Source organism: Phyllostomus hastatus, unplaced genomic scaffold, assembly GCF_019186645.2.
Source record: "Phyllostomus hastatus isolate PE091 unplaced genomic scaffold, TTU_PhHast_1.1 phas_scaffold_261, whole genome shotgun sequence".
Classification (NCBI taxonomy): domain Eukaryota; kingdom Metazoa; phylum Chordata; class Mammalia; order Chiroptera; family Phyllostomidae; genus Phyllostomus; species Phyllostomus hastatus.
The window spans coordinates 178,679-196,936 of NW_025334021.1; the positions used below are offsets into that span (position 1 = coordinate 178,679).

At 52.4% G+C, this 18,258-nt stretch overlaps 1 protein-coding gene across 1 annotated transcript; it reads left to right on the forward strand.

Annotated features, from left to right (window-relative positions):
• Window positions 1-303: 303 nt before the first annotated feature.
• Window positions 304-15,750, forward strand: LOC123804976 (leukocyte-associated immunoglobulin-like receptor 1). The gene is given in 11 exon segments (XM_045817421.1): window positions 304-364; window positions 770-805; window positions 2,150-2,226; window positions 2,229-2,448; window positions 4,448-4,490; window positions 4,580-4,617; window positions 4,820-4,875; window positions 5,431-5,552; window positions 12,567-12,625; window positions 14,391-14,677; window positions 15,733-15,750. Coding segments are annotated over 11 exon segments (990 nt in total). The 5' UTR covers window positions 304-330.
• Window positions 15,751-18,258: the final 2,508 nt, after the last annotated feature.

Genomic DNA, 18,258 nt, shown 5'->3' on the forward strand with positions numbered 1-18,258 from the left:
CACCCAGCCCTGGTGGGCACAGCCATCGGCCTCTGCTGCAGCCCCACCACTGTTCTGGGCACTGTCTCAGCCCCACTGATATTCCCTGGGCCCTGGTCATGGGCATAGCCTCCTGCCCTGGGCACGGCCCAGCCTCTCTCAGTGTCTCACAGGAATTGTACTCAACCTGCACTCAGGACCATCTGCATTAGCTCTTCCCCTTTGCTCCAGGATATTGATGTAGCAACTCCCGGAAAACACCTGACCCCACACTTCCTGACCACTGTGCCAGCTGCAGGCTCTGTCCTTCACCCTCAGTCTGCAGGTCCGGTGCAGGCTGCAGGTGTGGCCATGGGCCCTCATGCCAGCTCCCTCCTGGTCCTCGGTGAGTGCTGGAATGGAGAGATAACATGCTGGTACAGAGGGGGTGGGAGCCTGGGGAGGCGTCTCCATCCCTTTTGAGTCCTGACTCCAGCCCAGGAGACTCATGGTCCCCCCTAGGGGTCTGACCCCTCTGTTCTGGCCCTGACCCAAGTCTGACCATGGGAGGTTGAGTCTCAGAAGCGGGTACCTGGGTTTGGGGACAGTTTCAGACTGAGTACCTGTTGGAAGAAGGGATTGGGGCTTTGTTGAAGGTCAGAGCAAGAAGAAAGGCTGTGCTCAGAGGGAATGCTGAGGAGGGAGCTGGACATTCTCAGGGGCTGAGCCCTGCCTTCATCAGGGCCTCTGAGCGCAGCCCAGGGAGGAAGCTGGACGCTGGGTGTTTTTCTCACCACAGCTTCTCTTCCAGTGCTCTGCCTGGCTGATACCATCCACATGCAGAACAGTAAGTCTACCTTGTTAAATTCACTTTTCATGTGTCTTGTGTTTTTAGACAAGGTATTGATATTTGTTAGATTCCTCTTATGGCTTACCTTCAGCTAGGATATGACCCAGGCCCATCTCTCTGTCTGGATGGGTCTGTTTTCATGCTGTCTGACCTACTGATCTGTGGAGACACAGCCTTCCTACACTTCCACAAACACCCTTTTGTCACTGGACCTGACCTCCTCCCAGGCTGACGTCTCCTCTCACTGGGCTGGGCTGGTTCACACTCGGCCTTTGAATCTCAGCTCAGTTGATCTCCCTTCTCACTTCCATACAAAGTCAGGTGATCCTCATTGGCCCCGAGACTCCCACAGTTACCCGGGGCATTTGTCAGTGTATGTGTCTGTGGGTTTACATGATCCCTTCATCAGCCTCTGTGCTCCCTCTTCCCTCCAGACCAACAGGCAGGTCCTTGTGTGTGAGTGTAGTGTTTGTGGGGCCAGTGGCATGTGGAACCCCTCTGTAGATGGACGAAGGGTGACTAGGATGTGGATGAAAGAATGAGTGAGGGGGGAGTGAGTGAAGGAGTGGGAGCCTTGGTCCGCGTCTGTCTCTTTCAGGCTTGTGTGCTGTGGGTGCCATCTTCCTGTTTCAGGGCTATGAGTCTTCTCTTCACCCCTCCCCAGCCACATGGCACACATGGGGTTTTCGGGACCCTCAATACTAGAAATGGGAACAGGCTGTGAGGAAGGTAGAGAATGTAGTGGGAACAGAGCTGAGTGGTGCTCAGAGGATTGCCTTAGGGATAAAAATCCCCACCCACTGGTGTCATGTGACCAGATCCTGTTGGAGCTCCACCCCCATGGGCTTCCAGTGGAGCTCTACAGTTCCCATTGGTCCCCACAGTGTCACCCAGCTGCCCTCCAGTCCTAGCACAGGTCATTCCCATGTCTCAGACACCTGCTTCCCAGTCCCCACATGTGACCCATCACTCTCACCCTCTGCCTCCCTCCCAGTGTCTCTGTTCCCTTAGAAAATGACTGGGAGCAAGGAGTCATATATATGGCTCCAACCTGCTCTGACCCCTCCTGTGTCACCCTGAGAAAAGGCCAACATGTGACCAGGACTCGGGGTCCTGTGTCAGGGGAGTCACTCTGCAGTGATGAGGATTCACAGTCACTGGAGTGGGTGTGGGGGGTAGTGTTTGGGAAAAGGATGGTGGGAAGTTCTAAACTGGGTTAAGGGGATGGTTACACAGCTGTGCAAGTTTGCTAAAAGTGGGGAGGTGAATCCAGAAAGAGGGGATTGTGAGAGTTGTGACTTCCTCCTGAGGGACCCTGAGATCTGCTCTGCTTCCTCCCAGGGCTCCTGCTCAAACCCTCCATCAGGGCCGAGCCGGGACCTGTGATACCCCGGGGACAGCCTGTGACCATCGTGTGTGGGGGGGCCCAGACTGGGCGGAGTTATTCCGTCTGGTGGAGAAGAACAGAAGATTATTCATTTGGGATCACAGAATTGTGTCTCAGCCTGGTTCACAGGGGACCAAGGCTAGATTCCACATTGACTCAGTGAATGAATTCAGTGCTGGGAGTTATTTCTGCTGCTACAGTACAGTTTCTGGCTGGTCTGAGCCCAGTGAGCTCTTACACCTGAAGGTGGCAGGTGAGGACATCTCAATTCCACCCTCAGGTTTGCCTCAGGTCTCTGCATCCTGTCAACAGCTGTGTCCTCTGTCTTCAATTCCCTGCCCTCCTGCTGGCCCCCAGCCCTGTGGCTCCCCTGCCCCTCTGCACTCCTGTCCTTTGACCTTCATACTTGGCTCAGGGCCCTGGAGTCCTTGTTCCATCTGGACACCACAATGGCCTGGATACTGAGCCCAGCATTGTTGTGGACACAGAGCTGTCCCGGCAGGGCTGGGTGGGGAGTGGACTCCCAGAGGTCAGTTGGAGAAAGACCCCATTCAAGGAGACAGTTGTCACACCAGCAGGTGGTTTACTGTCCTTTTCCTGGGCCAGACTCTATGGGACCCAGGTAATGTGTCCTGTATGCATGATTGATCCTTTTTGGAAACTCATGGGGTCCAGGGGCCCATGACAGGGCTGGATACTGCATTCAGGTATTTGAGGGTTGAAGCTGTGTTTCCCAGTGTGTTCAGGCTTGTGATGTCCTGGACTCAGAGCCCATCGTGACACTCTGACCCCCTCCATGTGCTCCTGGGTTTTGCAGGATCAATTCCTTGTTGATTCATGGGGTCAGGAGCAGCATGGTGGTGGGGGTAAGAGGAGTGACCACTTCCTCTCAGCAGAAAGGAGCAGGGGTCTCTCCCTGACTCCTGTTCCCCATTTCTCAGGAATGTGAGGGGTCTTCTGGGATAGAGTGATGGACTGATGTGGCCTGTCCTTAGAAAATCAGGGTGGAGATGGGCAAGGCCCAGTGGGACAAACCCAGGCAGCCCCACATCGCATCAACCTTTTTCTTCCCTGTTCACAGGAGCCCCCAGAGTTGTCAGTTCCACCCCCTCTCATACCCATGGATCCCCCCACCACAGTTGTTGAGTAGAAGCTTCAGTCTAGAGAAGATTTTGGGGGCTCTGTGCCTAGGATCAGGCTCTGGGGTCGAGCCCTCTGCCCTGGGCAAGGAGAGTCAGAGAAAGACAAATACCATATGATCTCACTTCTATGTGGAGTCTAATAAACAAAATAATGTAACAAAGAAAATAGAAACAGAGGTACAGATACACGGAACAGAATGACAGCTGTCAGATGGAAGGGTGTTGGATTTGGGTGAGCAAGGAGAAGGATTAATTTTAAAAATTTACATATATGTGTATATATACAAATATATGCCTATATACATGTTTGCATTTGACATGTAGACATATTTATTTAACTTTGGTATCAATGGATTCAATAAAATATGGTTATGAATTTGGACAGGACTGACATATGGTATTTTCATCCCCACAGAAAGTTCCATGACCCCAGCATCACTGGAGGGAACAGGTGAGGGTCCCAGAGCCAGGGAGACCCCCTGGGTGGGGAGCAAGGACACTCAGAACCTCCTCTGCCCAGCTCTGGCCTTTGACACATGTCCCCCTGATTCCTCACTCCTAGGACACACACAGACAAATTCCCTGGACACTAAGATCCGCAGTGAGTGATGGGGTCAGTGGGCCATGGACCTGGAGCGTGCCTCCTGGGGGAGGGAAAGAATGGGGTTGGGCGTCCATCACATTCCATCTCTGCCATTGTCCTCTGGACAGAAGACGTCCCCACTCAGGATCCCGGTTTAATGAAATGGGGGTGATGGTTCCTGTGTGGCAGGACTACGAGGCACGTGAGAGATCATCCATGAGGCTTGAACATGCCAAGCCCCCAGCACAGGCATGGTATGCAGGAGGTGCTCAGTAAATGCACACTGCTGATACCTTGGTTCCATCTCCCATGTTCCCCCAGGCCGGTCACCAGCGCTTCTTTATATTCTTGTTGGGATCTTTGTGGCCTCTCTGCTTTGTCTCCTCCTCCTGACCCTCCTCTTAGTCCGCTGTCATCATCAGAAAAAACGTGGTGAGTCTCGGGGTCAGGGTGGGGTCATGTGGGAAGGTATTTGGGGTGCTGGGAAGACAGATTCCCTCCTAATTCACACCCCTGACTGTCCTCAGGGCCCCCCAGCAGCAAGGGTGAGGAGCCAAGGCCCCAGGAGAGGTGAGACTCCCCTGGGAGTGACCATGCACCCCCTCTTCCAGTTCTCTGCCTCCAGGTGCCCCCCATGCTCACCTGTTCTTTCTCCTCAGGCTCAGCCCAATAGATGACATCATGGAGAGCCCAGCAGGTAAAGGGACAAGGAGAGGGGACCTCTTGGGAGGAGGGCAATGCACATTCAGTGCCATTACAAAAGCAGTGTGGGTGGGAGGTATCTGGGAAAAGTATGGGATCTAGAGGAGGAGGGTATGAAATCTGACCTTGTGAATTCTCAGGCACATTTGGCTTCAAAGGTCCACCCCCAGAGCTGACCACTGTTCTCTCCCCTCCAGATGTGGCCACCACAGTGGATGCACTTCCTGAGGAAAATGGAGACATGCACAGCCCAGTGAGTCCTTGTATTTGCCACTGGTTTTGGGGTAACAGAGCACCCCCACTTTAATGGGTTCACAAAATCATCCCAGCGTCCTGGGTGAGGATTTGGAAGCAGATGGAATGTGCTGGGTGGTGCTGGCTCAGGGACTCTCATGAGGTTGCTGTGCAGATGACCAGGGCTGTGTCCAAGCTGAAGACTTGGCCGGGGCAGCATGGTCCATGTGTAGGGTGGCACCCCTGCAGGGATGGGGGTGGGGGGCCTCAGTTTCTTTGCAGGCAGGTGGGCTTCTCCATGGCAGCCAGCCTCCCCGGGGGAGAGATCCCAGAGTAGATGGGCCGAAGCCATGACATCTTTTGTGGTCCCTCCTTGGAGGCCTAGGGTCTCACTTGTGCCATATTCTGTGGGTCACAGACTGTCTCTGACTCTGTGTGGAAGGAGGCCACACAATGAAGATTCTGGGGTTGGGATGACAGGGGCCACATGGATGCTGTCTTCCCAGTCTTTCCTTCCCACAGCCCCCACCCCTCCGCCTCAGCCACACTAACTTATCCTGGGTCTGTCCCTCAGAGTCCTGCTGCAGGAGACCCCCAGGAGGTGACATATGCCCAGCTGGACCAGTGGGCCCTCACACGGAGAGCAGCTCACACCGAGTCCCCACAACCCACAGAGCCCACAGCTGAGTCCAGCATGTATGCTGCCCTCCCAGGACACTGACTTCAGGACCACCTGGCCTCTGCACCTCGAGACACAGGACGCCACTCTTGCACAGGCGGGTAGCAGCCACTTGGAGGACTTCCCTATTAAACTATCTCCTTCCTAAAAGTCATTAACACATTTCTCCTGGAGGCAAGACCTGGACTTTGGGGACCCCTACTGAAGAATTAAGAGGTTCACTAACCAGGAGGTCCCTCCTACAACTCACCAACTTGGAGAAGCACAGTTGTAACTTATTTTTTTAATCTTGTTTTTTTTTAAATATTCTATTTATTTATTTTTAGAGAGGAAAGGGAGGGAGAGAGAGGGAGAGAGAAACATCAATGTGTGGTTGCTGGGGGCCATGGCCTGCAACCCAGGCATGTGCCCTGACTGGGAATCAAACCTGCGATGCTTTGGTTCGCAGCCCATGCTCAATCCACTGAGCTACGCCAGCCAGGACTCAGTTGTAACTTTTGTTTCCAGAGACCCAGCTACTGGCACCTGGCTGTTTCCAGAGACCCATCTAATGTTGTCCATCAGTTTCCAGACAGCCATCCAATGTCCAGCAGTTTCCAGAGACCCAGCTGATGTTGCCCAGCTGTTTTCACCAGACAGTTTATAGGTCAAACTGGCTGTCCTATTGGGTTAAAAGGAGTCCATACCCTGAGAACCGCCAGGGGGCGCCAGAGTCTCGCTCGGATTAATTTAGCTGCTTTTTAATAGGAAAAAGAAGAAAGTTACATGCCTGTTACAGGCCTGGTATTAAAAACGTTACTCTATATTAAAAGAATATTTTAAAAGTTGAACCAAAACTCAGCCAGGGCTTTTAAACGTGCAATTGCTACTTTAGTTCTGCGAAACATTAGCATATTCAAACCCTCCATGATACCTGGAGTCTTTCCTCTGTCTTGATTTTTAAAAACTAGCCAGTGGGATACTCACTAACTTGCCCAAGGTGGCTACCTCTGACTTCAGGAGAGGAAAACATCTCATTAGCCGGGAGGTTTCTGTCCTGGCTTAGAGAGGGTGGGTGTCCACCCTTCCTCCTCAATTATAATTTGTACTGATCTTTCCTTTGCCATTTCTACTCAGGGGTGATTTTCCTCCACGAATTCGCCTTCCAATTCTCCGTTTTTATCTTTATTTTCTTGGGGTTCTATCATGGATCAAATTTCTGTCTTTCCATCTCTCTGTTACTTTTGATCTGCTCGTGCATTAGCCTGGGTTTTCCAGTGACACAGAACCAGTGTGTTCTGGTATGTATGCTACCTAGAGACACAGGAGAGAACGGATAGATTCAGTACAGGAGCAGGCTCACAGGACACAGAACCTGCAAGTCCCACCAGCTGCTGTCTGCGCATGGTGGAGCCCCAGAAGAGCAGGTGCTATAATTCTGACCAGAGATGCTGGGTTCCCTGAAGCACACTGGGACACTGACTGCTGTGGCCACACCACCCCGAATCCTCAGATTCACCTCTTGGGTTCTTACCCAGGGCAGAGTCCATGGTCTGACCTTCTGTTTCTTGGAGGTGCTGGGTGACTGGGGCTCGGGAACATGGGGCCCTGGGCAGGTGAGGTTGAGGCCCAGGCTCATAATGTACATGAACCTTGGTGCCAGGAGGGAGGATGGACTCCCAGAGCTCGATGCTCTTCTCCTGGAGCAGCAGTGACCACAGGACTGGGTGTCCCCTGGGCGTGAGCTCATGTCTGGGGAGAGCTGTAGGTCTGTGCCCTTGAAGAGGCTGAGCCCCATTCCATCCATGAGGACGTGACAGCAGGCCTTGCAGACACCTCCTCTTCTCTTTCTGACCTCACCTGGCTGACCCAGGACAATGAGGAAGTCCCTTCCCACTGACCCTAGCTCTTCCTGGGAGACTGCCTGCCTGGTGCTGCAGCCCAGCAGCCCCTCCCTGGGCTGTGACCCTGAGAAGTCTCAGGTCTTTCCCTTCAGGTCCTGATTCTCCCCCTCTTGGGGCTGGGCCCTTCCCATATGAGGTCATAATCATGCGACTACCTGTAGTGAGGGGCAGAGGCTAGGAGTCCACCTTCTCTCCACACACTGCCGGTGATCTGTGCCATAGATGGACCTAGAGACACCCACATCATTCAGTTAGAACTCCATCCCCCGTATCCAACTGGTTCTTTGCAAACACAACCTTCCTTGAAGCCCCTCTCACCAACCTTTGGACAAAACAACAGTCTGTGTAGTCCATTTGCCTCTGTAGACTTGGCTTTTACTTCAGAGAAAACTGAGCAAACTGGGAGGCAGGTGGGTACTGAGCACAGCCCAGGGTCACAGACATACAGGGACACAGAGACAAAGGCATGGTGACTGAGCAGGGTGCCACCTGCCCTGGAGAGCATGGGGAGGGTAGACTGAGTACCCATTCCCTGTGCCAAGTTCCTCTCTGTGACCCCCAGTCATCATATGAAGGTCTCAAGAGAGCTGTATGGTTCTCCTTCTGCACTTGGGAAACCGAAGTGTTTGCATAAGTGTGTTGCTGGGGACTGTCAGCCTGTGGAACCCAAAGCCAGGCCAATAAGTCTCCCTGCTTATGCTGTCCATGTATTTCTCTCTGTATCTAAGTATCTATCTATGTACCTAAGTCTTTATGTATCTATATTACTATCTATGTATCAAAGTGTCAATGTGGCTATCTATGTAACCATTGGTCTATGTATGTATCTATGTAACTTTCAATCTATATATTTATGTATGTATTCATGTATCTGTGTGAATATCTATGTATCTAAGTGTGTATATATCTATCTATGGTACATGTGTATCCATGTACCTATCATTTTTCTATCTACCTATCATTTACTTATCTATCCATCTACCTGTCTTTTACTTCTCTATCTACCCACCCATCCCCTCTATCTACATGTTTATCTATCATCTATGTATCTATTCTTTACCTATCTATCATTTATCATCTCTTTGTATTTCCATAAGCCTATCTGTTTTTAATTTACATTTTTTATTTTAGTCATTGTTCCAGTACAGTTTTTTTGCCTTTTGTCCCCATTCCAGCCCACCCACCCATCCCTCCCCACCTGCCTCCCACTTCCACACCCCCTAGTTTTTGCCCATGTTTCCTTTATATTTGTTCCTGTAAACCCTTCCCATTCTCCCCTGAAATTCCCTCTTCTCTCCCTTCTGGTCACTGTCAGCCTGACCTCTATTTCAGGGACTTTGACTGTATTTTGCTTGTTTGTTTGTTTTGTTGTTTAGGTTCCTGTTAAAGATGAGATCATATGGTATTTGTCTTTCACTGCCATGCTTATTTCACTTAGCATAATGCTTTCCAACTCCATCCATGCTGTTGCAAAGGGTAGGAGCTACTTCTTTCTCTCTGCTGCATAGAATTCCATTGTGTAAATGTGCCATAGATTTTGATCCATTCATTTACTGATGGGCACCTAGGCTGCTTCCAGCACTTAGCTATTGTAAATGGTGTTGCTATGAACATTGGGGTGCAAAGGTTCTTTTGGATTGGTGTTTCAGGGTTCTTAGGATATAGTCCCAGCAATGGAATTGCTGGGTCAAAAGGCAGATCCATTTTTAATTTTCTGAGGAAGTTCCATACTGTTTTCCATAGTGGTTGCACCAGTCTGCAGTCCCACCAACAGTGCAGAAGGGTCCCCTTTTCTCCACAACCTCTCCAATACTTGTTGTTTGTTGCTTTGTTTATGAAGGCCATTTTGACTGGTATGAAGTGGCATCTCATTGTGGTTTTGATTTGTATCTCTCTGATAGCTAATGATATTGAACATCTTTTCATGTATCTCTGGATTCTCTGTATGTCCTCCTTAGAGGAGTGTCTGTTCAAGTCCTTTGTCCTTTTTTAATTGGGTTGCTAGTCTTCTTCTTAGAGTGTAGACATCTGAGTTCTATATATATTTTGAAGATTAAATCCTTAACTCAGGTATCATTGGCAAATATGTTTTCCCACACAGTTGATTCTCCTTTTATTTCAGTACTGTTCCTTTAGCTGTGCAGAAGCCTTTTATCTGGATGATCCCATTTGTTTATTCTTTCCTATATGTCCCATGCTCTAGGGGACATGTCAGTAAAAATGTTTCTGTGTAAAATATCTGAGATTTTCCTAACTACGTTCTCCTCTAGGACTTTAATGGTGTCACAGTTTATATTTAAGTCTTTTGTCCACCTTCAATTTATTTTTGTGTAAGGTGTGAGTTGGTGCTTGAGTCCATACATGTATCTTTTATTTATATCTCTCTTTATCCATGTGATGCAGTTAATACCATAGGTCTTTAGATTGACATGGGTTCAGCCTGGTTATGAAATATCTCAGTAGAAAAAATTTTCAGAAATTAAAACCTCTCTGGACCCAAGGAGGGGACATTAGAGTTGGGCCTGGCAGCACTCATAATCACTTCCTGTGAGACCACGGAAATGAGCCCAAGGTGTGGCCACTGCACACTTCCCAAACTGTAGGGTCCTGTCCTTCCATCCAGAGGACGAGGACAGAGAGGACGGTGAGAGGCTGATTATGGGCCACAATACCAACCCCTTCTGGATGTCTGTGAGTAGGAACACAGGGGCAGAACCCCCGGGACAAAAGGGGTGGCATCAGTGTGAGGTCAGGGCCCCACCTCAGTCTAGCCTCTAGTCCAGGACCTGCAGGGCCCTGGAGAGAGTCAGTCATGCAGACCTTGCCGACTCTGGGGTACCTGGGCCTGAGCCTTCAGAGGAGGGACTAGGTCCCCTAACCTGTTCTGACCCTGGGAAGGGACAGGCCCGATACAGAAAGGCCATGGGAAGTCTGGGTGGGAGGTGCCTGGGAACTTGAGTGAAACCCACTACAGAGGAAGGAAGCTGCCCCTTGGGAGTGGTACGGATGAGGGTGGTTTGGAGGTTGCAGTGGAGACAAAGTCTTTCCCTGAGGCTCACTGACCTTGACCCCTAGTTAAGGAGACCAAACAGTGTGTTTACCCTGGGCCTTTGCTTGCCACTCTCTGCCTGTGCTGGGTGATCCACACCTAGGAGAGGACTCATTTTTACACCTCTAATCCCTCCCATTGCAAGGGCCACTCTGACTGGAGTCTTGTGGGTTCTGGGAGGGACTGAATCCTGGTTACAGCCGAGGAATGTCCTTCCCAAGTCTCTCCTGATGGCTGCAAACACCCCCGGCACGTCACACTGATCTCCAGAACACTTAGAGCTAATAAATGCAAAACTGGACCCCTGGTTCTCGCCCACTCAGAGTGACTCCTCATCACTCTGCTCTTGTTTTTTCAGTGAGGGTCATGAGTCCAGGATCAGGCAACACAGTCACCCTAGGTTCCCTGCATGTCCCTCCTCATGTCCCTCCATCCCAGATCCTGCTGATTCCCCTCCACGTGTCCTCATATTTCCTCACATGTTCCCACGTCCCTGCTGGGGAGTGTGTCCCCAATCTGAGCTCCCTCACTCCCCCATCCACAGCAGCTATTGGGGTGTCCAGGGGAATCTCCCTGCCACCACAGCCGTGTTCTGTCCTTCAGATGAAGTTAGGGAAAATATTGATGACTCTTGTTTCCATCTGAAACCCTGAACTGGTTAGACTGCAGCCACATCAGGTCCCTATCAATGTGTCTTTTTTTGCCGTGTCTACCTCTAGCCTCCTCCTGCCCTGCTCTATCTGACCCTTTATCGCCAGAAACATTGGGTTTCTCTCAGCTTCTCTTGTCTTCAATTTAAAAAGATGTATTAAAAATATTCACACAAGGACAACAATTGAACACAAGAAGCAATGAAGTTGGTGGTTTTCCCAGGTGGACACACTCCATGGAACAGCGGCAGAGGGTCTGGGATCTCACCTTTGAGGCATCGTCCCTTTCAGATGCTGCCTTACACAAGTCACCTGTCATTCTGCCAATGGACTTGTCCTGCCAATAAGAAGATGCAGAAAGTGCAGAAAGCACTCTTTCCTTTAGAAGCAACTCCATTGCTGCCCTCTGTGGTCAGGGACAGGAATGTGGGGACACAGGAAACAGGGCCCCAAGACCCAGAGTAGTGGTATGTCCTGAGGAGGAAGTGGTGGCATGTGAGAGCCCCTCCCTCAGAGGAGGTTGTCCCAGAGCCCAGGGCCTAGGGCTGGTGAGGGCCCTGCTGTGTATTGGGAGTTCCAGGAGTGCGGGGGGAGCTCTGCAAGTGCTGACCCATGAAGGGGCTGGCTGGGTGGGGAGGTGATGGGTCAGACAGGAGGCAGCACAGAAAGCTGAGGGCAGAGAAGTCACCTGTGTTGGTTCTTAGAGGATGGGCCTGTAGGTGTTCTGGAGGCAGCTCTCAGTCTGCCTAATAGAAAGGGAAGTTTGGGCTCTTGTATCGGGGGTATTAGGAATGTGCAGTGTGTTCACAGGGTCTGATGGGAAAGGGGGGAAGGGAGATGCCCCTTTTCTTTGTAAAAATGACTGTCAGGAAGCATCACAGGTAAACCCCACACCTGCTCTTGAGAAGGTGTGTCATTTATTCCTTACACACCAAGGTTCACCCGAGTTCTGTCTTCTCGGCATCACGAGAGAAGAGAGACCATCCAGCATCCTGCCCTCCCCTCCCCAGCATGCACAAGAGGGCCTCCAAGGGTCTTGTCTTCAAAGTGGGTGCATGGAGGTCTGGGTGGCAAGATGGACCTGTGTGCACCTCTGCCAGCACCGACCACAGACAGTGCCTGAGATCTGGGGCCACCACAGTCACCACCCAGCCCTGGTGGGCACAGCCATCGGCCTCTGCTGCAGCCCCACCACTGTTCTGGGCACTGTCTCAGCCCCACTGATGTTCCTGGGCCCCGGCCATGGGCATAGCCTCCTGCCCTGGGCACGGCTCCACCCTCTCTCAGTGTCTCACAGGAATTGTACTCAACCTGCACTCAGGACCATCTGCATTAGCTCTTCCCCTTTGCTCCAGGACACTGATGTAGCAACTCCCAGAAAACCCCTGACCCCACACTTCCTGACCACTGTGCCAGCTGCAGGCTCTGTCCTTTACCCTCAGTCTGCAGGTCCGTGCAGGCTGCAGGTGTGGCCATGGGCCCTCATGCCAGCTCCCTCCTGGTCCTCGGTGAGTGCTGGAATGGAGGGATAACATGCTGGTACAGAGGGGGTTGGGAGCCTGGGGAGGCGTCTCCATCCCTTTTGAGTCCTGACTCCAGCCCAGGAGACTCATGGTCCCCCCTAGGGGTCTGACCCCTCTGTTCTGGCCCTGACCCAAGTCTGACCATTTAAGGTTGAGTCTCAGAAGTGGGTACCTGGGTTTGGGGACAGTTTCAGACTGAGTACCTGTTGGAAAAAGGGATTGGGGCTTTGTTGAAGGTCAAAGCAAGAAGAAAGGCTATGCTCAGAGGTAATGCTGAGGAAGTAGCTGGACATTCTCAGGGGCTGAGCCCTGCTTCCATCAGGGCCCCTGAGTGCAGCCCCGGGAGGAGGCTGGGTGCTGGGCATTTTTCTCACCACAGCTTCTCTTCCAGTGCTCTGCCTGGGTCAGACCATCCACATGTAGGAAGGTGAATCTACCTTGTTAAATTCACTTTTCATGTGTCTTGTGTTTTTAGACAAGGTATTGATATTTGTTAGATTCCTCTTATGGCTTACCTTCAGCTAGGATATGACCCAGGCCCATCTCTGTCTGGATGGGTCTGTTTTCATGCTGTCTGACCCACTGATCTGTGGGGACACAGCCTTTCTTTCACTTCCACAAAGACCCTTGTTCTGCTGGACCTGACCTCCTCACAGGCTGACCTTCCTCTCACTGGGCTGGGCTGGTTCACACTTGGCCTTCAGCTCTGCACCTCTTCCTTGTGAATTCCATAGAGGTCAACTGGCCCCTCCTTGGCCCCGAGACTCCCACACTCACTCCGGGTGTGTGCCTATGCATTTGCACAATCACTTCATGAACCTCTGTGCTCTCTCTTCCCTTGAGACAAGGAAGGAGGTTCTTGTGAGTGAGTCTCATATTTGTGGGGTAAGTGGCACATGGAACCCCTCTGTACATGGATGGAGAGGAACTAGGATGTGGATGAAACAATGAGCGAGGGGCAGAGTGAGTGAACGAGTGGGGAACCTTGGTCAGCATCTGCCTCTATCAGGCTTGTGTGACTTGGGTACCATCTTCCTGTTTCACAGCTAAAGCTCTATCTTCCCTGATCCCCAGACATGTGGCACACGTGGGGTTTCAGGACCCTCCATACTAGAAATGGGAACAGGCTGCCAGGAAGGTAGAGAATGCAGTGGGAACAGAGATGAGTGCTGCTGAAAGGATTGCCTTGGGTTTGGAAATCCGCACCCACTGGGGTCATGTGACCAGGTCAGGGTGGAGCTCCACCCTCCCCTCCCCTGACTTCCAGTGGAGCTCTGTAGCCCCCACTGGTTGCCACAGTGTCACCAGCTGCCCTTCAGTCTCACCCCAGGTGAATCCTCAGATGCCTGCTTCCCAGTCCCCACATGTGACCTGTTACTCTCACCCTCTGCCACCATTCCAGCATTTTTGTCCCCTAGAAAGTGACTATTGGCAGGGAGTAGTTCCCAGGATCCCAGGCTGCTCTGACCTCTCCTATGTCACCCTGAGAAAAGCCCAACATGTGTCCAGGACTTGGGGGTTTTTGTCAGGGAGGTCACTCTGCAGTGATGAGGATTCACAGTCACTGGAGTGGGTGTGGGGGGTGGTGTTTGGGGAAAGAATGGTGGGATGTTGAAAACTGGGTGGAGAGGATGGTTGCACAGCTCCGGAAGTTTGCTAAAGTCATGGAAGGGAACCCAGGAAATGGAGGTTTGTGATAACTGGTGACTTCCTCCTGAGGGACCCTGAGATCTTCTCTGCTTTCTCACAGGGATCCTGCCCAAACCCTCCATCAGGGCCAAGGCGGGACCTGTGATCCCCCGGGGACAGCCTGTGACCATCGTGTGCGGGGGCCCCACTCGGGCTGTCACATTCCGTCTGGAGGATGAGAACAGATTTGTCCTTGGGGATCAGATTGTGATGCCTCCACATGACTCTAACGGGACAGAGGCCAGATTCCACATCCCCACAGTGGGTGATGACACTGCCAGGGGTTATCACTGCCTCTATCGCCAAGGGACCTTCTGGTCTGAGCCCAGTGAGATCCTGGAGCTGAAGGTGACACGTGAGGATGTCTCTACTCCACCCTCAGGTTTGCCCCATGTCCCTGCACCCTGTCCCCACCTCTGTCCTCTGTCCCAGGCTCCCTGCCCTCCTGCTGGCCTTCAGCCCTGTATTTCTCCTGCCCCTCTATACTCATGTGCCTTGGCCTTCACACCTGGCTCAGGGCCCTGGAGCCCTGGTCCCATCTGGACACCATGATGGCCTGGACACTGAGCCCCAGCATGGGGTGGGCTGGGAGCTCTCTTGCAGGGCTGGGTGGAGAGTGGACTTTCAGGGACAGACTTCTTTAAGGGACCTTTGGTCCTTTCACTCAGAATGGTTTTCAGTTTTTTCTGTGCTCTTGGGCAGACTCAGTGGGAACCTCAGGCAGTGTGTCCCCTGTGGGTGGTCCATTCAACACTGGGCAAGTTGTGGGGTTTATGGGGTCCCTGACCAGGGCTAGAAGGTGCTTTGGGGGACCTCTGGGATGAGACTATGCATTCTGTAGGTGGGGTCAGCTCCTGAGATGTCCTGGAGTCAGGGTTTAAGTGAGTGGCTCAAGGAATGGGGCAAGGAGGGAGGAATTCTTCCTTTAAAACCTGGTGTTGTCTTTCCCTTTGCTCTTTATGCCACTGTGACTCAGAGTCCCCTGGGTCAGTGGGCATGTCCAGTTTATCCTGACCTATGACCCCTCACTGCCCTGGGGGACTTTGGGGGACACAGTGGCCCTGATATGTGGGGCCAGCCTTCAGAACTCCCTGACCCTGTGTTCAGGTGAAGTGGCTCCCACCACCCTGTTTGTCTCTGGACCAGGGAACAGATGCTTCATGTAATGTATCAAGGATGGTGGGACATTCTGAGGGGTGTCCAGCCCCTCAGACACATAGAGGCAGAAAATTCTAACCCACTGTCATCACATGTCCCTGTCCCCTTTCCTGGGAGTCCATGGGGCATCCTCTGTACTGAGGGGTGCAGAGGAAGAGGCCGGGTGTGGATGCTGTGGGAGCTGCAGGGCCTGGCTGAGAGGCTGAGGAGGAACCTGGGCTCAAGGCTTCTCCTGCCCCTCACAGGAGCCCCTGGAGACCTAAGCCTTCCACCTGGAGTCCCTCTTAGGCTGGGGAGTGGGGATCTCTTCCTGGGGCATCCTCTTCTGTGGGTTTTGTGGGGCGTGGACAGCGGGGTGACAGTGGGGAGGGGTCCTGCTTTTTTCTTGGTGAGTGTACAATTGGCCGGCAATGACATCTTACAACCCCTAGAGCAAGAGGCCTATTTAGCCTGGGGGGTGGGAGCCAGGAGGGAAGACTCTCCCTGGATCCTTGAGCGAGTCTGAGTTTGCAGCTGTGCTCTGAGCTGGGGTCCTGTAGTTGACTGGTAGTGAAGCTGAGGGTGTGGCCCCAGGGGTCATCAGGTGGGGACGGTAGGGGCTGGGGGCTCCCAGGGAAGGGAGGGTCTGTGCAGGAGACAGACACTGGTCCCATTTCACTCCCAGGAGCAACCCCTGAAGCCACCGCCCCACCCACAGGAGAGGGTTTCCAGACAGGTAAGTCACCTGGGAGTGTGCTCAGGGCGGTGCTGGAAGGGGATAGGCTTGACCAATAAAGGAGGAGCTCCTGTCTCATAGGTCCTGGGCTTGGCTGATCCTTGTCCACCTGTCAGTGACTCCCTGTCCTCTCCTTCCCCACCCCGCCTCCGGGATTTACACAGTGGGGAACTATGTCTGCTTCGTTCCATCTGGAGTGGTATTGCTGCTCCTGGCAGTGTCTGGGCACAGCTGGCACAGGTGGCCACACCAACCACAGCGATGGACACAAGGGAGATCCAGCCAGGGAAATTTGACTCCAAGCCACCAGGAGGGGCCTCTCCATGGCCCCTGACTCCAACTAAAGCCCAAGAGACCCAGAGCCACCCCCGTTCTCTGAATTTCATGGTGCCCCTGCTGAGGCTTCCCTGTGCACAGGACTCTGTCCTCGGAAGGGTGCAGGAGCAGCGGGGACTGGCCTCCTGTGTGGTCCATCTCCTTCTCCAGGGTTTGGCTTCAGGCCTCACTCTCACCCACTTACAGCCCTGCCCCACTCCTGCCTGGGTCTCCTTTCTCTCCTGGATCTCAGACAGGCCCCAGGTCCCTGCAGCCTCTGTCTCCCTCTTTCTCTTCCTGGAGCCCTGCATTCTCACCTGTTTTCTGGGGACTGGGCATGTGCTACTGAAGACTTTGGTCTCACCCACACCTGTCATCTGTGGAATTGCACCTGCAGAACTGCACCTGCTCGGGGTCTCTGCTCACCTACCTCTGTTCCTGAAATGGTCTCTGCCTCCTGCATCTGTCCCCTCAGGTCCCAGCCGACTTAGATCTAAAGTCCAGGGAAGGGACTCCAGGCAAAACCACAGTGAGACATCACCTTACACTCCTCAGGACAAGTATTGCTGAAAACATTTTTAAATGGTGAGCACTAGGCTTACTGGGGGATCACATCATAATGTATGTAAATGTCTAATCCCTGTGCTGTACACTTGAAAAAATATACTGTATATCAACTGTAACCGAAGAATAAACATAATAACCTAAAAACAGTGAGTATGGCAAAGCTGTGGAGGAGTGGGAGCCCCTGGGCCCCCTGGTGGGGACACAAAGTGGTGCAGCCTCTGAGCGGATCTGTAGGGCTGCTCCTCAGAACTGTAACAGGGAATCTCCCTCCATCCAACAGCCCTAGGCCCGGTTCCCATGCAGGGAAGTGAAACCAGAGACGTATATACTTGTACACAGTTCTCCAGGACAGCGTGATTCACAAAGGTCAAGGGCATCACAGGCTCCTCAGAGGTGGAGGAGGAAGCAGACACTGGGTCCCAGTGACGCCTCCTGAAAAGGACCCACTGGCTTTGAAGACAAGGGAGGAAGGGGCCGCGTGTCACAGAATGTGGGGTCTCTAGATGCTGGAAGACAAGGGAGGGACTTTCCCTGGAGCCTCCAGGAGAGAAGTCAGCCCTGCAGACACCTAAATTTCAGCTCGTTTGTACTCCTGACCTCCCTGACCCTGAGACCACACATCCGTGTGGATGTGAGACACCACGCTGGTGTGTATTGGTCATAGTAGTGCATGGAATCACAGGGAGAGAAACATGGATGTGTGCATGCCTCTCACAAGCCCCTTCCTGGGGACCCAGCAGGTGACCCAGGCATGTGCCCTGACTGAGAATGGAACTGGTGGCTCTTTGGTTCATAAGCTGGCTCTCAATCAATCCGCTGAGACACACCAGCCAGGGCGCAGATTTTATTTTCAAAGGTATGCATCCTCCCCCTTAGCTGGTCTTTCCTGAAGCCTGTAAAGGTTCAATGGTTTATCTCCTGCACTGTTGTTAGATGTGATTTTCTCTCCTTTCCTTCCAACTGTTAGCAGATGTGACGTTTGTCCTTTTCATTCTGGGCCTCAGGTATCTCGAATCTCCACTTCTGGTCTCTGTGCACCATATCCTGAAAATTTCCTCAACCTTGTCCTCCGCTTTCATCAGTGTTTCTTCAGCTGAGTCTCATCCTGGATGGGAGCGATATTTTGAATGTGTTCATTGTGTTGTGTGTTCATCTCTAAAGTTTCGAAGTCTGC